Source organism: Neopsephotus bourkii, unplaced genomic scaffold (genome assembly GCF_033783945.1).
Source record: "Neopsephotus bourkii isolate Nb327-2 ecotype Australia unplaced genomic scaffold, CSIRO-AGI_Nbou_v1 NB_730, whole genome shotgun sequence".
Classification (NCBI taxonomy): domain Eukaryota; kingdom Metazoa; phylum Chordata; class Aves; order Psittaciformes; family Psittacidae; genus Neopsephotus; species Neopsephotus bourkii.
In genome coordinates, this window is record NW_026901228.1 from 97,941 (window position 1) to 120,226 (window position 22,286).

The following is a 22,286-nucleotide window of genomic DNA, read 5'->3' on the forward strand; positions in this document are numbered from 1 at the left end:
TTGTCTGTCAACATTTGCTGTGCAAGTTTTTCCAGAGAAATATAAGTGAAGGTTGTTCAAAAGATAAAAGACTGCATTCACAGTTGTTTGGAAACAAGTAACAAAATGTGTGTTGGGGAAATGTGACTTAGAAGTGGTTGCAGAGTCAGTGTCTGGACGTAGTAAGCGGAACTTGTGCCTTATCCATGTGGTTTGCTGTATTTATTGGTTTATGTTGTAAATGGAAAAGGATCTGAAAGCTCAATATTTAAATGATCCAGCTGCTGGGAAATTTGTGTGTGAGGTCCTGGTCAAGATAGCAGCAAGGGTGATGAGGCATTTGAGGAAAATAGTTAAATGAATACTTGTGGTACAGCTGTGTGTGTGCACTCCTCAATTCCACTTCTTGAAATGCAGAAGAAACTAAATCTTCTCTATAGAGATCTCTGTCATGAGAGCATAGACTACTGTTACAGTCTCTTGTTCAGAGCAAATCACATTATATAATGGATTTTCAGAAGTGTACAACTGTATCAGAATTTCAATAAATAATCATTTCCAATTTTTATGACTGGAAATGACTGCAGCTTTTCCTTTACTGAAGTGGTAAATGGACTGCGGGCAAACTCATTCTGAAGCCATGAGTGATTCCAGCGCTGTAGATTATTGAAGGGTTTTGCTGCTTTTTGTACTGCTGTAGAAGGTTCAGCATGTTTTCTGATATTGAAAGTTTATTTTTGTTTTGTTTTGTTTTTTCTCTGCTGCAGAGGTAGCACCATTTTTATGGGGTTGTGATTAAAAGTGCATGTTATGCATCAATAAAGGTTTTATGACAGATTTGAACCCTGGACAGCTTCCCAAAATCCCCAGACTCTTACTATGTTTTGAAAACTGATTATAAGGGCAGAAAATTATTACTGAGCAACAAGAAAGCCATACGCAAACCTGTGGCATATTACCAAATTCTGGACTATTCCCTGAGCTTTACAGAAGCATGAGGGTTTGGGGGTTTTTTACCCCTTTTTATGTTTTCATTTAAAATTCTTTTATGCAAAATAAGAGTAGTGGTACTTTTAAAACTGCATGATGTTGCTTAAAAATTTGAGTGCTTCCTGTCAATGATGTCTGAGGCACTGGATTCCACCAGTTCTAAGTGCTAACTTTAACAAAAGTTTATTTTTCTTCTGAGTGAACTGCCTTGCCTGTCCTTTGAATGCAGTCTCTTATCCAAAATATGAAAGGATAGAAAAATGCCCCTTGTCAGGCATATTTGCAGTGTGCTATTTGCTATGCTAAATCCTAAAAGTCCTTGGGTCTGAGTGCTTAGCTGTTGCTGAGGCATTTTCTTATGAAAAAGAGTAATTGTCATTTGTAAGACTAAATGCAGTGGCAGAAGGAAGCATACACTGTGTATGGTTTCTCTGTTCTACTGCATTATCAAGCTGGCTGATTTCAGGAATCAAAAAGCAAAGCCCTAAAATTGCAATAGAATTTATTTTATATATAACCTTGGCTATAGGTTTAGCACTGCGTGTATCGTAAGTGCCTGGGGCCCTGTCTTTGGGTTGGGGTTTATTTCTTTTATGGGGTTTGGGTTGTTTATTTTTTTCTTTTTTGCTTGTTTGGGGTTGTTTGGGGTTTTTTTGTTCTTTTTTAATAACTTTGTAAAATGTGCTTAGTAAGAAGTTGTCAGCTTGTGTGCCAGAATTTAAAAGAGAGGCTTACACAAAAGGAAACAAAAAACCCCTTAGTTTTTAATGGGCCTATAGATCTGTGTTTTTATAAGAGGAGAACAGTGGCTAGTATTGCTGGATGTCACTGCTGGAAAAAGACTAACAGAGGCTATAAATAATATAGAAAACTTAAGAGTAAGTTGTCTGTCCTTTGCATGAACTCTTTGGGCGCTGGATTAACAACTGCTTTGCCAAGATAGATCTGAGTCAATTAGGAAGTGAAATTTGTGTTATTATCAGCATAGTGTGATTTGTAGGCTAGTAATGAGCATGGATAGGTAATATGCAGTGAGTGGAATGGTCACTGTTAGCTCTTCCAATATGGGAGGTGAACCCAAGTAATTTACTAGAATTATTTATGACAGCGAGCAACATACAGCTTTGTTAACAAGCATAAACCCAGGGTTTTTTCCAAGTTGTTGGTATTGCATCTCTGAGATTATTAGACTGAACTTCTTCTGGTTCTCTTATCTCTAATAATAAAATAAAGCTCAGCACACAAAAAAAATCGTTATCATTGGCCTCAGTCCAGATACAGAATTTTTGTTGTCGGAAATGAGCCAGAAAGTAACTGCTTATTTCAGTAGACATACGTACCAGGATTTAATAAGGAACTTATTGATAATAAAGCAAGCAAACGCATCTCTCTCTATGAATGCAAAGTGATCTGTTAAATAATAAATTCCTTATACCTACATTTCTAACAATATTCACAGTTTTGTAACATTAACTGATACTTTAAAAGGTTTTGAATATGCTCTGTGTCTTACAGCTCACACTCCAGATAACAGCTTCCTTGGATTTGTGGTAGAGCAGCATCTGAATTCCAGTGACATTAAACACATTAATGACATCAAAAGGCAGAATCAATCTCTTGTTTATGGCAAAGTAGATAATTTCTGGAAGGTGAGTTTTCTATGCTCATATACTTTAGCAAATTTATTTTGATAAAAATCATAAAGCAACTTAATAACTCTACAACTAAATGTGCTGCATTTTGAACTGAAAATTGTGTTTCACTAAAGACCCTAGAAGTGTCCAATCTTGTTTTATCTCCCCATAATAATATCAGAGTTTTATTTCTTAAATATTGTAATTTTTATATTGTCTCCCACCTGCAGAAGAGAGCTGCAGAATAACAACTATGAGGTTTGGTCATATTTTCACCAAGTTAAATTATATTGTGTTATTAAGCTCACAGTGGCCTCTGTTTCTTGTCCACTGTCCTTTTATGGATCTTCTTCCAGGCTGCCGCACCTTGGAGTGTGTGTCTCATGTGGTTTCCAAAGAAAAGAGATTATGTACTAATAATGGGATTTCTTCCAAGTAACTGCTAGCTCTATGTGCCCACATGCATTGTATGCCTTCCCTTCTGCCTAAAACCCTATTCTAAGCCCCTTGTCAACTGAAAAATGAGCTGATCAGTACATGCTGTGCCATACATAGGACCAAGCAATATGACAGTGTGAGAGCATCCATGTCTCACATTTTCTTCAATTTTCTCTTCATTGCCATGAGACTATCAATCTTGCAGTTTTCTGAACCACAGAAGCAACATTTAGTCTGATGACTGTGATTATACAGAATAAATTCTTGAAAACTCTTAGCTACAAGTAAATGGTCCATCTGTGAGACAGAACAAAATAAAAACTGAAAAGAAATGGGAGAGTGTTGCCATTGGTAGCAAAAATATAGAGCTGAATGCTTTTTTGGCCACTGTGCTGAGAAAAATAGGTATATTAGCTCTCAGGTTTCTGTTTGGGTTTACTGCTCTAAGCCATGTAATCTGTGTCTTTGAAAGGATATTTTGCTTTGCATCATAGTAAATATGTGACAGTTACTCTATTTGGCTTATGGTATAGCATGCCCCCATCTGCATTATTCTGTCTGCAAAGTGGTGGAGCAGAGCTGGGGTCCTTTCATTCAAGTGTTTCCTAGCAGAGACTGTTATACTTGAAGTTGCTGATCTCATTATCAGTCTCTTAGGAACAGTTGCATGTAATAATTATCTGTACTTCCTGACCTGATTTGCAGTGCATATCAGCAGAACAACCTGTTGAATACTAGTTGGGTTTAAGGAACAAGATAGTTGCTTAGTCACCAGGGGTTTTTTTACTGATGTGTGTGTCTTTCTCAGTTTATTCTTTCTGCATGAATTCAGAACTGTATGCCCAAAGGGGAGATTTTTGATTGCCTAGTCTGAGATTCTGTATGACACACAGGATATTCATGGGCTGATTAAGACAAAAATACGGCTTTTTTGAAAAGAATATCCAGTCTTGATTTTTAAATAGCACACAATGGAAACCCCACTATTTCCTCTGGTAACAACCTCAAATAATTGCCTTCTCCCTTAAGACTTTGTTTTATGTCTAGTACAGATTTCCAAATGGTAATTTCCAGTCACTGGACAAAATCCAGTAGATTTTATCTGCTGAACTTATGATATATCTGTTCTGTTTCCCTACAGAAATATATAGGTTAAGTTCAAAGTAACCCACAGTCATCTCCTGAAAAGCCTATATATACTGAACCACTGAGAACTTCGTGCTTTCTCATCTTTAAGTGTTCTCATGTGTCTGAACCTTTAAAAGATTACTCAAATTCCGCTGGAAATGTGAATGTTAGCAAAGGGAATGTGGGCCATATCAGAATCAAAATCAAACAGGAAATATTATGTATGTATTGTTAGGCATATCCCCTTTTCACCATTAGGAACTTGTGTATCGACACCTTCTCAACTTTTTAAAGAACTAGTGCTTATCAAGTCACTGCTCTGTTTCTGTCAGTATTGCCTGTCTTGTTTCTTCCAAGATGTTTGACCTCCCTGCATTAAAATGCTCACTGTATGCTTGTAACATCAAGCATGTTAAAACTGTAACTTGCAGATTGTAACTGCAGTTATACCCATATGCACCGGTACATAAAATGCAATCACCATAGATAGGCTTTGAATCAGTGACAGAGTGGGATGTCCTGGAGTGATAAAATCCAATTCTTGTGATCAACAGAAAGCCTGAACTAATCTTGCGTTTGTGTAATTTGCGTATTTCGTGTCTCCTTCATTTTTCCTGTACAAAGCTCTTTTCATCTGCCACCAAGGCTTGTATGGCACTAGACTAATCTATTTATCTTGCTCCTTTTACTTATATTGAACACGGCTAATTAATGAAAATAATCTCCTCAGAATACACATGTCACTGCTGGAGCTGATCAGTCATTAGTGAAGCACAGTGAGGGGGGGAGTGTGTTCCAGTCCCCAGGCTAAAATGCTTTTGGGGAATAGCAGTTGCAAATATATTGTTTAATTTTAAATTGAGGAGGTTAAAATAGAACTAAGGAATTCCATGGAGCCTCTTTTTCCCCTGGAGGTGGGACTAGAATAGCTAACTGCCATCTAAATTACTTGCCATTTCATCTTTGCCAGAAATCCCCATGTTTGCAGCTCTGCTGCCTGGCTAGGCAGAGTTGGTAATGCTAGCTCACCCCACCAGCCTAATCTGCATACACTAACCAGGTTATTGTAGCTAGAGAATTATGGATTGCTTAGAGACAGTGCTCTGTCTTCCTCCATCCTTCAGTGAGGCTAAACTCTGGTATGAACATGATGAGTTACAGGAGGAGGAATACAGTGATGACTTCTGTTGGCATTTCTGAACACAGGAAAAATGTCAGCCTGTGGCCTGAGACCCCATTCACCCCGTGTTACAGTGGGCAAGTCTGGGTACATCTTGCAGGAGGTCAGGAAGCATGTAAGCTACTGAGACTGTAAGATACATCTTGTTTACTTCCTTCTGATAACTAAATCAGTCTTAAGTGGGTTAAGGATTACAATTAGGAGGCTCTAAAGAATTTATGAATATTTCTAAAGGTAATGCTTAAAGGTAACCTACCAAGGGTAACATTTGCCAAGTTTTGGATGTGTTTGTTGCAATCAAAGGTTTGGGGGTTTGTCTGGGATTTCTGGCAATACTAAGGCATAGAGTCTTATCTCTGCCTAAGTGAAAAATAAGGAATGAATAAAATGTGAGTGAAACCCACAGTGCTTTCCATTATCAAAATTGGCTTTAATTACAGGACAGTTCAATTAAAAGTGAATGTTCGAAGCCTTTCATGTCATCTTAGCTCCTGCTGCAGTCTAAGTTTTTTCTTTGTTCTTCTCCCTGCAACTTCTTGTCGTACCATTTCAGTACTTCTACCCTTAAGCCTTGAAATAAAAAAGAGTCAAGATTCATTTTATATTCTTTGCCTTTTTTTTTTTTTGTGGGGTGCTGTGGCTTAAGTCAGAATTTTGCTTGTTTCAGAAAATAGCCATCAGTGCATAGCATACAGTTGTATGATCACTGCTTTGAGTTGTCTTTAAAATATTTATATATTTAAAGGCAAAATAATGTGTGAGTTTGTTGCTAATACCCTTGACAAAATGGGCATTCTTCTTAAACGTACACTGTCTGTAAAACAAGCTATGAAGAAATTTAGCTTGTTGTCAATGGGAAAGTACATAACCAAGGCTATTCTTAATATCTCCCCTTTATAGTTCCATGTGACATATGTAATTTCCCTATCGTATGCCCTCTTGCATGAAGTAGGAGGAAAAAATTAAGAGAAGTCAGACAGGAGAAATTACACGCCTAGGAATAGTTCTTTTACATGCAAAGATCAGTGTCTTGTTGCTGGTAGTGTTGCCTTTTTGCCTTCCTTCTGAGTGCTTTTTGTGCTTCATATTTAGCAGCATACTTTGGCTAAACATTTAATTTTTTTAGCTCAAAGATGCATAAGGAAAGGGAGGAAAGATCCTTCTCACCTTTTCAAAGTGCTCAGTGGTAGTTTTGAACTTGCCTTGTAGTAGTTTTGTCTTACTCCAAATTTGCAGCAGCCCCATGATCTTTCCTATTGATCATAACCTATCCTAGTTGCTGTCACCAAGCTTCAGGAGCACTGCCTTGCTTTATGTCACATAAGAAATTGAAATCAGCCAGACACTTTAGTTCAGCAGCATCTCTGAAATGCAATATTTGCTTCTGAAAGAAGTATGGATCAAAAAACCAGTAAATCAAAGCAAATGAGAAGGTATAGGTGCAGTAAATATGTATACGTGTATGTACATTTTGTAGGCTTATTCTTCAACATTTATTATGAAAATTAGTATTTAATTTATTATGAAGAAAGGAAAGGAGAGGAGGGTGTCTCATTGTTAGTTCTGGAAATTTCTATTCAAAGGACAAGAAATTCCTTGTTAGACATTAATGTCCATTACATGGCAATGAAGTTGTCAAATCTTTAAAAAAACCTCAGTGTAAAAAGCAGGCAAACAAACAAACAGATTAAGAACTGCAAGAAATTATGAATGAAAAAGATAAAGATGACAAGCAGAATTTCTGGCAGATCTTGAAGACTCAGTTATTTACTGAGATGTTTTATTCATTCTTTGTGCGAGGATTATATATGTAATAAATAACATATAGATATGTGGTCATGTGTATTTTATGATATATGTGGTAGTTGCTTAACAGAGAAGCCATAAATGCTTAACAGAGAATCCATAAATGGACGTTCAGGGAAGAGCAAAAGTATGGCAAAGTTACTCAGTACTTCCTTTGCATATTCTCTCTCTTCCCAGCTTTTTTCAGCTCAGGGTATTTTCTGAATCTGTTTGTCTATTGATAAACTGGCCTTTGACACACTTTTGAGATCTCAGTAAGTGGTGACTTCACTGAAAGTGCTTGTCATTTGGGCTGATTTTTTTCATGGACCAAAATAATATATTATCATAATTCAAAGTCTTCATTCCCGAGTGATGTCAGTTAGCTGAGGTCCATTATTCAAACATGAAGCTAGGACTGGTTTTCAACACGTGTATCACTTCGTATTGACTTTATCAGTCATTGTATTTCCTAGTCACTTCACCCTTTAGATTACTGAGACAGCTTTTTCAAAAGCTTTACAACCCCAGGTGTTCAGTGTTGCCATATTTTTCTGCAGCATTTTAAAGTTAGCTTCAGGTTTGCTATTGTGAATAGTATGTATTGACCACACACTTCATCACTTCTCTGTTCCCTTTCGCATTATGACTATTAATTCACAAGACTGATACCCTTCTATCCCAAAGAGATTTTGTTCCTTTAAGAATGCTTGAACAGTTGTTGATTGGCTTCTTCAAAGAACACTACCAATTTGGTGAGAGAGGATTTCCTTGTACAGAAATAATTGACTATTGCAATTTTGTTGGGTTTACATGGTTATATAGTTAACATTTTATTTAAGTTTCAGAGAATTACAGTGTGGAATTCATACTTGCTAGTCATGAGTCACTGCATCTTCTTCAGATCCATTTATAAATTCAGTACTCTGCATTAAGTACTCTGCAGTTAGCAGTTTGAAAATTTCATATTTGAGCTCCAAAATCATCTACTCCTTGTGATTTACCATTGTAAAACTGGTACAGTTAAACACTGTATCCATTTAAGTGCCTTAATATTGTACCTTGAATTCTGCATCATTTGTGCTTTCTTCCAGTTCCCCAGTGGGATGGGATTTTCATTATTCAAGGATGTCTTGAAAAGTCTTTGAGAGTGTGACAGTTCTTGGAAAGAGAAAAAGAGATTTTCCAATCTTATGTTTTGTGTCACAATGTCAGCTGTCATACATTGCATATACACTGGATTTTGGCTTACCATGGACTTGATGCTTTAGCAAATAATCACCAAGATGTTAGGATTTCTAGATTAACAGTGTGCATTTAGAATATACACAAAATTTAGATCTTAATGCATCATGTTTCTACAGTGTATTTTTTGTAGCTTTTATACTTAAATTTTTCACTCACCAAACTCAAAAATTTCAACACTTCAGATTGTCATCTTGTCAATATTGTCCTAGCGGAGGACTTACCAGACAGTTGTCATTTGATTTCTTTTGATGAGAAAGACCTTATCATGATGCTTTTAAAAGTAGGTGGAAATAACTGATGAATAGTAATAACAGTTCTGCAGTCAGTGATCAACAAAAAGTACTTTCCTCAGCGGCACATTTATTGTAGCTGCCGAAAAATTGTTTCAGAAAAGGTTTGTATTACTGTTACGTTTCCTTTTTGATTCTGAGGAGAAATTGGGGGTTTTTTTATGTTGCCTTTCATACTTGAAGTCTAGATTTGTCACATGGATAGCAGACAGATAGAGGTGAAGAGTACAGTCTGATACAAACTCTTTAGAGAATGTTGATTTTTGCATTACTAGCCAGCAGCCCATGGTCTTTTTTTCTTTGAATTCATTTTGGAGAAAGTAAAAATCTGAAGTTTATGTCAAATGATTTAAGATAAAAGTTGTATCTGCACCCAAGCAGGCAAGGAAGGGGATTAACAGTTGAAGGAACATTGGTATTTTGCAAATCACATTTTTTGATTTATTTACTTGTAGCTTTTCTATTTATAAATGCCATATTTACGCTTTCTCATTTTCTAATTCAATGGTTTTAAAGTTTAGAATTGAATTATGTGTCCTGGGTACTTTTGTGAAGTAGGTTATTGCAAGACATACTTTCATGATCAGAAATAACGGTTTTCTACAAGGAATTCAGGACTTCTTAAATGCAGAAGTAGGTAAATGTGACTGAGATTTGTGTAAGGTATAAGGTATTTTGCTAATGGTATTTTTATGGTACTTTATATTTTATAAAAGCAGTTACTTTTGACTCAAGATGTATAAGGGAACAAAGGAGTGTTGTGGATTGTGCTTTCTGAATTTTTGGTTGGGCCTTTTCTGGTTTCCTTCAGTAAGAAGACTTTTAGAAAAATTTCTGTTCAGGGAACAAAGGGGAGATACTGCTCTCGGTTCCAATTCTTTAAAAATTGCATTTGATTAAAAGAAAGAGGGTTGCCCTTTGTGGGATGAAAGATTTCTCTCAGCTTTTGTGCAGTGGACTTTTTTTCACCTTTTTACTCTGTGGTTTGAAAACTAATTATTTTTTTCTTTTTTTATTAACATGTTGATCCCTTTACTTGTGCTTATCTATCTATAAGGTTTCCTTTGTGAGAAAAAAACTGTTTCTGCATGCTCTATAATGGAGTCTATAGTAGTTGTCCAGTCTTGTTGAGGTGGAAACCTAGCAATACCATTTAGAAGTCCATTATTTTGTTAATAGGTGGAAAAATTGATGCTCTTTGGCATACTGAATGTTTTATCTCTGGTTTTATGCTCTGAATCAGGAAAGCATTCAGTCTTATGCTTAAGTAATGTTCCCAATTAAGATTATGGATTGTTATTTCAGTGTTTTGTTTGTACTTTCAGAGATGCTTAAAACATGCTGAATTTATCAGTGCTTTTGCTCTGTTTTCCTAAATCGTATTGATAAGTTGTATATTAATATTAACTATAAAATCTAATTTATATTAATTAAATTTAATTTAATAGTAATATTTCTAACATACTTTTGCAACTGTAAGAGTTTAAGCAAAATCCCTCCTTCTGCCTCTGAAAAATACTACTGTAAATACAGCATGAAAGCCTGTTCTTTTCATCCTGTCTTTATTTGTACTCCTTCATTTTTTTTTATTTTTTTTTTTAATCCTGTATTCCCCATTTTGTAGCAACCAACTGCTGGTATTTGTATAGAGGACACATGGATACAGTAGGAAGATTTAGTTATTTACAAAATGATCTGGGGAATACTTTGGGCTAAATTCAAGGACTGTTGTATTAATGAAAGAGTGTTTTCAGCAGAATTTAGGCAGTGAACTTCACAATAACACAGATGCCTCTCAAAATCCCACTAGATTTTTATTGGCATCACCTGTAAATAGAAGCCATGTGAAAGTGTTACATTTCTTTTGGTCCATTTCATATTCATCTTTGAAATTAAGCTAATAAAAATAAGATGCCAGCAAGGTCAGTTCAGCTCAAAGATTTATGTAATCCACTGTTCTGATTCCAAAGATAGGCAAAACTTGATGTGTAAGGAATAATGTGAAAACAGTCGTGTTTCACAGCCACCAGAGACAAGTGGCTCATGGATTTCTTAGGCCAAAATTTGTGTGTCTCTGTTCAGTACTGATTCATGGGTTTTTCTTCCATAACTTCTTTTTGAACCTATATAAAATCTTCAACAGTCCTATAACCAATAATGCTATTTCTCAGAAACTGTTAGAAAAATTGTAAAGACTAAATAATTTTAATGTCAAATATTTTATTTCATAGTAGGTAAATAAAAAAATGTGAAATTATCATTGAAATCATCCTAGTAAGTGCAGTTTTAGGTTATCCTGGTTTTCTTCTTTCTAGCTGCTTGCTTCTTACATTTTTCTTGAGTTGGAGTGCCTTCATGTCATCAGTTTGTGTGTCATGAGCCAATAAAATCTGAGACAAGTACATTAGTTTTCTTCCTATAGGCAGATTCTGTCAGTAGTACATGTAGCTCAAAGACCCATCCAACCTGGCCTTGAATACCTTAAATGGGGCATCCACAGCTTCGCTGGGCAACCTGTTCCATTGCCTTGCCACCCTCACAGGGAAGCACTTCTTCCTTATATCCAATCTATATCTACCTACAATCTACAATTTCTCCTGCACATTTGCAAAGAAAAGGTTCTACAATGGAATTTCTCTTAATAAAGTATATGAGGTTCTCAACAGTTTCTATTTATGCTATTTTACAAGTAGTGGGAGGAACATACCTTTCATGGTTATCAAAATTTGAAGTAAATGGAAAAATAAAAAATGGATCAAGCTTTTAGAGTTGGGTTGTTGTTTTTTTTTAATAGATTGTGCTAATTAACAATAAGAGCAGCCTTTCATCAAAATAAGAAAGCACATTTGTCTCCATTTGTTGGCAGTTTTATGTAATACTTAGCCCAGGACATTGTCTAATTGGTGCAGTCTTGGCATAGCTACCAGAAAAGGGCAATTAAATAATGAGGCAGGCAGTCTACCTCATCACAAACAGTATCACCAGTAGAGCAAGATAAAGCTAGAAGCCAGTTGTTATGTGACATTAAATACCTTGTGTATTTGAATGCAGACTGGTAGTTAGCTTAGCAAGGAAGTTTTAAGAAGTGGTAGTGTTCATTCACCTAGGGCTGATACCTTAATTCACCTCCAAGGTTTGAAAAGACAGGCTTTTCACCGATCTGCTTACCCTGTGAATGAACTTCAGTAGAATTGTTGGCCAGCTTTCATACAGGGCTGTGGAGGAACAGTGTACAGAATTTACATGACAAAAAATACTGAAAGTAGAATTATCAAAAACTCACTTGCTGCCAAGAAGTACAGGAACTTGTTGCCTGATTTTAAGGCTATTACTAAGAGTATGTGCAAATATTGAGGGAAAAACTTTCTGATCTGTGTCACATACTGCCTGTAAATACAAGCTACGGCTAATTGCTTTTGGAATACCAGTAGTCTTCAAAACTAAAAAAACATATGGCATTGAAAATTAAAGTAATTCTTGTTTGCAAACTGGGATGGATTTTGTTGGTTTAATTTTTTTTTTAATGCAACTCTTTTCTGGTTCTTTTCCAAAATGCCTTTAAAACTTCAGGTAAATGGAATATTTGTAGGTATCTCATGGGGCTCAGTTGCTAGGTATTCAGATAAAGATGTGTACTCAGTTGGCAAGACTGTATCTTACTAAGGTGAGATTCACTCTTTTCTTAACAAAGAAGATAAACAATTATTTTGCATCTCTGACAAAAACAGAGTGAAAATTTAGTATCTCAGAATGAGGTTTTTTGTAGTTTTAGGCCAAGTATTATTTAGGCGTGCTGAGATGACAGCTGTCCAATGGTGACCTGTTTTTTGTCTGCTTAGAAATTAATAGGACCTTGGTACTTATTTATACCTATACAATGAATAATAAAGATGCTGTTTTCTTCCTGTCTAACATAAAACAAAATTAATAATCTAATGAAAGGTAGAAATCATATAAGAATGGCTGAACTTCTCTTTCTGGCTTTTGTGGTACAGGAGATGGAAAAAGAGCTGTGTTTGAACACTACTGCTTGAAAAAGCATAAATTAGACTGAACATATTTTATTGTTGCTATTACAGGATAAGAAGGCTTACCTGGACATCATCCACACCTATATGGAAGTCCATGGAACTGTTCACGGGACAAGCACCATTTATATTCCTGGCTATGTAAAAAACCATGGCATACTCAGTGGGCGGGATTTGCAGTTTCTACTGAGAGAAACCAAAGTAAGTTTGTCAAGAGGGAGTAGTGGCAAAAATAGCTACAGACAGACAGTATCTGAAGTGCATGCTTTTCACCTCCTACAAGTGAGCTCCTAATTTAAAAGTATTAGAAAAATAAATTATCAAATGGAAAGGAGCTTAAGTTGTCTTCTGCTAAGAATATGTTTTTCCTTGTGTCCATGTCTTGTGGATTGGCAGCTGTTATTAGAAAATTTTGATGACAACCTACAGTCACACACATTTAACAACCAGCTTGAAAAATACGTATTTCATTTTCTTAAATGTGATATTCAGCTCAAGGAGATTATCAGCTGAGAATGTGCTTTGTTTTGCAATCCCTGATGTGAAAATTAGGTAATATCTGACAGCTGTACAGTAGGCATGCTTGCTCTGCCCTACCAATGACTTTAACCTGGAGCAACCCTACTCTCTAGGGGAGAAAAGAGGAAAAGTAAGCACTTCATTCGTCATTCAGTTCCTTCCTCTACTGCAGTGGTGCAGAGAGAGTGAGCAAAAGAGTGTGCTTTTTGTGGTGTACTTTGCCTGTGACCTCATAGTCAAGGGAACTCAAGATAAGGGACACTATATAGACTGAAATAAATCAACTTTTGTACCCATAGTTAGAATGCTTTGTGGAGTTTTTCTGTGCCATTCCCATAATCTTTGTGGCACTTTACAACATTAAAACACTTTAGCAGAGTTTTTACATTTAAATAGGATGTTTAACTTTCAGTTGGTGAAAGAACTGATTTGTGTGTTTATAATTAGCAAAATGTGTGGAACTGCAGCACTTACTCCCCATTGTTGATAGTTCCTTGCTGTGCACTTCTACAGAAGAATCTGTTAAAAAAGGCAAAGGAAAAAGCAAGCACCTCCCGATCTTCCCACATCACAGTATCACAGTATCACAGTATGTTAGAGATTGGAAGGGACCTCAAAAGATCATCTAGTCCAATCCCCCTGCCGGAGCAGGAAAATGACTGCAGAGATCTCAGTTTTGAATATTTGGGAAAATGATGGTAATTTGACATCTCTGTTGGCAAATTTGCCAACAGTGACAGCTGTTGGTGAATTATGACTTTTTAAAGGCAACCACTGTGTGTGTGGTGTACTTGATGCACACAGATACACATTGTTGCAGATTAAAAAGTCAACACTTACTTTCGTCACAGATACTACTGACATTACACAGCTCTTGCCTGTGAAGTCACGGTATTAATCATAGTACTAACGTGGGAAGAATATTGACATTTTAATAACCCCAAGCACAAACAGTGACTTCCTTCTGGGGGAAAGAAAAAGAAAAAAAGCGTTTGATTCACTGACTAGTAAAATAAGCTCCTGAACTTCCTATAGAATTACTGAAGTCCTTACAATTTATAAAGCTTATTGTAACAGTTACACTTGACTGAACCTTCCTCTAATTCTTTATCAGTCATCTTACATGAATTACACTAAAGAGCTTGATTTTCAATATCAAAGAGATAGCATATCTAGTTCTTATTGGTCATATTTGCAGTGGTCTAAGATGCAGTGTAAAAACACTGTCATTTTAGGACAGATTCCAGCCAATACATACATACTATGCAGATCAACACAGTGCAGTTATATGGGGTTTGTGACACAGGAAGTAGCCAGACTAATTTCACTCAGTTTTCAGCTTCTAATTGCAGTATCGGATAGAAGATACTGTCTTGTGATTTTGAAGTTCTCCTGAGCTCAGTGAGTTGCTTATTGTTCACAAATTATATTTTTGTGAAAAGCCTGCATTTACACTGTGCTGTTTTTAGAGTCCTACAAGCACTTTAGCTTTTAATGATTTTCTGTACTTTTGTGCATTGTTTTGGGGTTCTTTTTGTGATTCCTAACACTGGGGGAAATCTTTTGAGAATTTGTTACCTTCCTTAGTAGATAGCACTGAGAAACACCTCAGTGTGTTTCAGACTCTTGTATCAGGAAGCCGGTGTTTTTATCACATTATCTTTTTGGAAGAATCATTCTTAATAAACTTTTTTCTTTAATTAAGCCCACAAATAGTATTTTCAGGTGGCTTTTCTGAGCTTTGGTAGCAGACTTGCAAATGACAAAAGCTGTTTTCCTTTTGAGAAAATTATTTATTTGTGATACAGCCAGGCTAGCACAACTTTGACCTGATGATAAGCAGTCAAGTGTCCATCTGCTTCTCCTAACGCTTACTATTGTCAGGCAAATGGGAGTGCAGTGTATTTCTGATGTTGCAACAAAATAAAATTAAATATGGTCTACTGCAGGATTAATCTCAGTTATTCTGTCTAACGCTGTTCTGATGTAACTAGTTTAACAGAACAAGTAAAACAGCAGCATCCTGAGATTGAAAGTGGAAACTGAAATTTACCATCTAATCTGTTTGGACTTTCTCAATTGAAGGCGGATTTTTGGGTTGGTTTTTAGGTTGCTGTTTTTATTTGCTAGCTGATGCTTGGTATCTCTTAGGTACACTGGCTGTTCCGCCTTAGCATAGGGTTGCCTCTCAGTGTTGATCAACAGACACACTTGTTCGAAATCTTCTTGTTGCCTGTACATTTAAGTTTCAGATTTTGATATCCTGAGACAACACTTTAATGTAGATTAGCATAAAACACCACTCACCTGTCTCTACTGGCCATCTGCTGCCTGTGTGGGTCAGTTGTGTTTATATCAAATGAATCATGGATTGAATTGCTAAAAGAAGTGCAGGTTTTTCACAAAAATCAAGCTGACTTGAATGGGAGCTTTGTGCCCTGAGGAGCCTCATGTATGTGTGCATGTGTGCACATGCATCCAGTGATGGTTAAGGACACTTTTTAATCATAATCACTTTAATCGCTAGGCAACATGACCAGAACCCCATAATGAATTTAGTTATGGGTTTTGTCACTAGACAATCAGTGTGCTGAAAATACATGAATAATCAGAGCTGTTACTCCAGGATGGTAACATCTGTGGGTACAGTGCTCATTTGAACCATCTAGGCCTGCTGTGTGCTGTCTCCAAGCAGCAACTTATGTCTTTAAGCTTCCGGAAACTTTCAGATTTTTCTTATCTAAACATATGTTTTGAGACACAAGGGCAAGGATTGTCTTTTAATGCTTGTGATTTCACCATTGTGTTAGCAAGTGTTTGTTAGGTCAGCTGGCATGAGCTAGTTTGCAGAAAGCCAGATCTAAATAATAATTTTTAAAATCACACAGTTCATTGCTCTCAGAAGTGTCAGTTGCACTGCTTCATTTTGCCCTTAGACAGCGATATACTGATAGGTGATGGCTCTGTCATGATTCTTGATCAGAACTTTGCATTCCCAGAACGTATTTGGTCTCTCTGCAGTATAGGATGCAGTTACTCTCAAAAGCATGCAGCTGCCGTTTCATTTTGGTGTGTGCTATAAAGCAGCACATTTCTGTGTAAGTGTGTTTTCCAAGCAGGAGGGGGCTGTTTGAGATTCATCATGACTAGTTCAGCTGTGTAGTGCATGGCAAAACTGCAACATGTCAACAGTTCCTAATGAGAAGATGTAAAGCCATTCATCACGTCAGAGGAAAATAGGGTAGGCGAGCTGGCAGCCTTCCTGCCAACTTACGTGGCTTCTTGCCAAGGGGGCAGCTGGAAGAGTTGGACCAGACTGTTGGAAGAACCACTACTGAATTCTTGAGAATATTCCTCTTCTTGAGACAGTTTCAGATGCAACTTTGTACTTCCTGTCACTGTGAATTTTTGAGGGGATCCAAATTCTTTTAATAAGTGGAAGCAAAACCCTGTTTAGACAGTTTGGGACAAATCCCATTGCAGGGTTGGATTCATATTGTCTTTTATGAAATAATGCATTTTTCACTTCCACACACTTCACAAGATCATTTGAAAAGACATTTAACTAGTGATTCTTTTCTAAATTGTTTCAATCACAAAAGGACTTTTCCAGAAATAATTTTATATTGAGAAAAATATATCAAGATAGTTAACCTTTGCTACACATCCCTTTCTGTAGTTCAGAAGAGAATATGTAGTTCAGTCAGGAGGCATGCAGAAGTGGTGATAAACCTACCAACCCAATAGAATAAATCAGCTAAAGTGCAGTAATGTTAGAAACCAGAGAGGAGATGATAAACACCCCTCTTTCTGGAACTGTAGCATTTAGTCTCTGGAATATGAAATTGTTCTTTTAAATATTCAGCTACTCAGAATTACAGTCAGTGAAGTAAACATTCACTCCTTATTTTATCCCTTTGGCTATAATTTAGAAAGGCTGTTTGTTCAAATTCTCATTTTAATAATAGTCTGATCTGGTGCTGTAAACTCCAGAAGTTAATTGCTTAGGGCCAACTAAGTGGTTTCCAAAAAATAAAACTATACTGTTTTTTAATGGGAGTTATTGTGAAGCATGTTTTTATGTCAGAGAAGTCTTCACTTGGCTCCTGCACCATGAAAGGACTGTTTACATTATGACTGGGAAAGAATGGTGTCTTGGCAGGTCTGATGCTGGGTGGTGAACTCAAAAGCCTGAAATTCCAAACCAGGGGTTCGGTTCTCTGCAAAGGTAGAAAAGGTTCCTGAGGAGCCTTTCATATGAAAACCAAAGAATTGCTGCTTAAGGGTTTCAACACCTGCCTTGCTCAAGTTGGGCAAGTGAGACTGCAGATACGAAACCCCTTTTCTGATTGATGTGAACCTACAGGCACCTGCACACCTGGGTAGTGACCTTGCAAACAAGGAAATGGTTTAAAAAAATAGAAACAAAACATGCTGCCATTACTGTGATGATTTTACATCTCTACTTATTTGTTGTTATCTCCTTTAGACAGACTTTTATACAGTAAACTCCTCCTGGTAATCGTCTCGTTGTATGGGGTGTTAGCAATACAGAGCCCATTGTGTCATGTGCCCACTTAAAGCACTGTATGAAAAATAATGGTTTTAGTTTTCAGAAACATTTGAAAAGTGAGCAAAATGCTCACATAGTGAAAATGAAATGGTTTAAAGCACTAATCAACCATTAAAGCAGAAAGGAATTCTACTCTGCATAGCAATTCTGCTGCAGCTAGCAAAGCAAGATCAGGGCTAAAATTTTTGAACCATATGTACCCACAGTTATATTGCCAACATTGTCAACTTTGGAGTTTTGTGTTACAGATTTTGCGTTATAGAGCTTCAGCCTTCAGAGGGGAAGGTGCCTCTCTATGTTGGACTGTGTTACCAGGCATAGTGTCCAGTAAGAGAGTACCCTAAAAACCATAGTCAGCACTGGGAGGGGGGCAATAATTTAGGTCACAAAATTGTGGAAACGCAGTATGTTCTAAATCTTTACCAGTTTTTGGGAGAGAGATTTGACTTCCACACGGCCTCAGCTCTACATGGATGCTTACTTCCCTGGTACCTGAAAATTGTTGCCTGTTATTTCTTCCTTTTTTTTCCCCCTTTTTTTTTTTCTCCCAGTTTTTTTTCAATCAGTGACTTACAGCATTATGTTGCATGCTTTCAGGAAGTATCTTGACAGACTGTTTTAGCCTTTCTGGAAATAACAAGCTGTGTGTAATTCAAAGGATTAACAAATTAGAGCATCGTAAGAATGAGTTACAGAAGTGATCTGTGTTCTCTAATGCTTGTTTTTTTTGAACATAATGAATGTGACTTTCTTCAGGCAATTAAGGTATTCCTCAGTTTTGATCTTTGTACCATAAAAAAATACTAGGTCCCTAACCAAGGAATGTTAATCAAGGGGAATTTTCAGGAGCAGAGTCTAAATTCAGCTGGGGAATTTCAGCTGACTTGATGACAATGGGATGATGGAGAGTGATAGAAGATTTTGGAGGGTTGAAAGAAGGGGATGCTGCGGGCCAGGCTGCAACCTCAGGCCAACAGGCAGTGCGCACACATACACAATTCTAGCAATCGGACACATCTTTCTTTCTTCAAGGTATGGTGCTGCTTAGAGGTAAGGCTGGAAAATGGATGTGAAACAGGTGGTAAACTATTTATTATAGATTAAGTGCTGACAGTGTGCTCTGTGCTGACAAAACATAAACCCATGTTTCTTTCCCCATGGAGCTTCCTCCTAAATAAATAGACCAATCAGACACAGAACTGTTAAGCAATGCACAGCAGCAGTTTATTAAAAAAGAGAAAAACTAATCAAACAAATCAGCATTCTCCACATAACAGGCAAACACAGGATCATAGGAGAATTGATACTTAAGATGGTTGTAACTGCTGGTTCTCAGCTGGTTTTCTGCCTGAACTAAGGCGTAGTTTAAATAAAAAATGTGTGCAGATTGCATGAAATGGTTTGATGTCTGTAATTCATTATTTTTGAGAGATTACCTTTCTTTAAATCAAGCCTCTTTTGAGATGAGATTTAAGATGTGGTTTTGCTGATTGGAAGGTAATATATGTTATGCTGTAGATGAAACCCAAATTTAGATAACCTAACTTTAATGGAAATAGTCTTCCAGATCTTTTTTTTCAATCAGCCACTGTAAGATTTAAATCCATGAGATAGCTGAGAAACTTTTTGAAAGTAGGTGACTTTTTTAACCTGATAGTTGAAAGCTAACAATATGCAGCTCTATGCAGTGAAAATTGTATGACCTCAGCTATGCCAAGAAGTGTTAACTTTCTTTTTAAAATGAGCCAACTCACAATTTGTACTGTTGCTGTCATGGGTCAGAGAGGATTGATACTGCAATACCTGTGCACAACAATACTGACTACAGTTTTATACATCAAAGTTAAGATCAGCTCTTAGAAAGGGCCTTCAGTTTTGAATCTTTTGTTACTAGGATTCACTTCTGTATTGCAGAAAATTGAACGCGGAATAGTATTTAACCTCTTGGAATACGTACATCCCGAATACATGATCCTAATAGTTGTGAAGATTGCTCTTTATTTTCTTGAAAAGAAAAAGGCAGTGCATATATATATATATATATACACATATATATATAAAATGATGTAGCAGTGCTGACAAATTACTGTTATAAATCAGAGCTTGTAATTCTCCCATTATACACAGGCATAGAAATAAAGATGAAGAATCCTCTATTTGATTCAGGGGGTTTAATTATGTTGGGCCAGGAAGGGGGTCAAGATCTAACTAAAAGCCAGACAATTCTGAAAAAATACAAAATTTCTTTAGATTGGAGAAAAGCACTGCCTTGTCTAGAGCACCTGTAATCTCAGCTGATATAACAGCTTTGTGATGCCTTTTTCCTCCTTTGATACCTTGGAGGTGGCATTGAACCCTCTTAATCCTGTGCAAGCTCTTGCCGAGGTACAGTGTCTTTAGCTGATGTTTGCTGCCATCTACCGTTTTAATTATAAGGCTTAATGAGTTTGCCAGGAGTATGTTCATGTTGGCAAAACCAGCAGGTTGGCTAATGTGGGAGAGAGGGGGAAAACAGTAGTGTAGCTGTTCCGTGAGGTTGCTGCAATAAAGCCTGGACGTGCAAGAGAGCCCCAGCAGTTCTATTTCAACACCAGTCAAACCACCAAATGACTCTTTTTTCCCAAAAAGTAACTGAAAGGGTCTGTTGTTGCCTCAGCCCCATGAAAGACCACCTCAGCTCACTACAGAAGATTGTTGTCAAATGTGTTTTGCAGGACATTCCGTAACTGCTTGGGTAGGGGGGTGGTGAGCTGCTGAATTCCTTCCATTTTCTTCTTAATGTTACTTTTTTTTTTTAAGGCTGGTCCATTGAGAGTGCATTGTTGTTTAAGTTGGCTCTTAACTGTCAGGTTTTGTAAAGAACAAAAATTAAGGCAGCTCTTGTTTTGTATTTTTCAGCTGTTTGTTGGTCTTGGATTCCCATATGAAGGGCCAGCTCCTTTGGAGGCTATTGCTAACGGATGCGCTTTTCTAAATTTAAGATTTAACCCACCAAAAAGTAGCAAAAACACAGAGTTTTTCAAAGGCAAACCTACACTTCGTGAGGTAAGCTTTGTCAATCTTGATAATTTCTATATTGACAATGATTGTGGATTTCTTTCTAGTAACACAATGCAGGAAAAAATCAATGTTCACAGTTTATGGCAAAAGGTGTGCAACTGTTGTTTTCTTTAGCCATCAGTGGGATTGTCAGTCCTTATTTTTATAAGATAATCAAAATTTCTCATTAACATACTGTTAAGCTCTATCTCTAGATTTGCCTATATGTACCTTCTGCTTCTTAATTACTGATAGCTCATAAACTGAAGTTTCACCTGAAAACCTGATTTTCTCCCCAGGAAGAGGTTGTGTCATCTGATACATGATGTATCACTTGAAAGTGGTTTTATTTTGTTGAAGAAACAAGCATTACCATGTACTGTGCAGGAAGTAAATAGGCGTTTAAGTAAATTATAAAAATGACATTTGTGGGTGGTGGTGTGTGTTTTGGGATATTATGTTTTTTCTCAGAAAGGACCTGTTCAAGCCACTGTTGAGCTAAGCTATTAATAGTCACACCCCATCATGTTTGTGATTAAACACTGAAGACATTTGGAGAACTGCCTGTTTAAGACAACAGGAAAACCAAACCTCTAAGTTTCAAATCAGCAAGTGTGTTCAGACTCAAGCAAGAGAAAAATGAGGATAAGTAAATGAGCCTCTCATCCTGGTACTGACTTCAGAATATTTTTCTTCAGTGTAGGTAAAATTCAACCTCTACCACTCGCAAGCATTTAACAGTCATGTAGCCATTTCTGACAGCACTTGTGTCTGTGACTATGGCTTCTTCATAGGTCACAGAATACCATAGAATCATAGAATACCAGGTTGGAAGGGACCTCAAGGATCATCTGGTCCAACCTACATGTATATGCTTATTTTCTTTGCATAATTATCTGAAGGGAAAGCTCTCAGGTTAACACTTAGATTATATGAGAAACTTAGAGAGCCATATTTCCCAATTCAAGTTACACTTGGGCTGTATAAATTGCTTACTGAGCAGTGCCAAAGTTGATCACCAAAAGACAGTTTCATATTTTAAAATAGGAACATAAGGTTCTTACGATTTTGTGATCCAGACCTGTAACTGTCTTTCAGCTTGTTATTTGTTCAAACTCATTCTCACAGCTTGCATCACTGACAAAGGCAGTAATAATAAGGGAGGAAAAATCTGCTTAAATTTTCTCCTTGGGCACAGCACCTTTCAAAGCTTTTCTTCTATGGTTGTTTGACTGTTTGTCTCGGTTACTGTTGTTCTGTGCTCAGACACTATATGGATGAGGCTCAGTTAGGACCCACCTAACTCTTTAGTAGGAACTTTAGTGCTTGGAATGCTGTGCTAAATGCCTCTGGCATGTGTCAGCACTAACAGAAATGCTGTGCACCTGACTTGCACAGGAAAAATAATCCCTACTGACTGCTTAAGTAGAAAATAGTATAATGAACACTCATCAC

The 22,286-nt window shown here is 36.9% G+C and overlaps 1 protein-coding gene across 3 annotated transcripts in view; it reads left to right on the plus strand.

Annotated features, from left to right (window-relative positions):
- MGAT5 (alpha-1,6-mannosylglycoprotein 6-beta-N-acetylglucosaminyltransferase) overlaps positions 1-22,286 on the plus strand; it is a 130,664-nt gene that overhangs the window by 95,785 nt on the left and 12,593 nt on the right. For all 3 annotated transcript variants that reach the window (XM_061354295.1, XM_061354296.1, XM_061354297.1), the window contains 3 exons: positions 2,485-2,618; positions 12,752-12,901; positions 20,691-20,837. In XM_061354295.1, the coding sequence (XP_061210279.1) occupies positions 2,485-2,618; positions 12,752-12,901; positions 20,691-20,837 (431 nt within the window). The remainder of the gene's footprint in view (positions 1-2,484; positions 2,619-12,751; positions 12,902-20,690; positions 20,838-22,286) is intronic.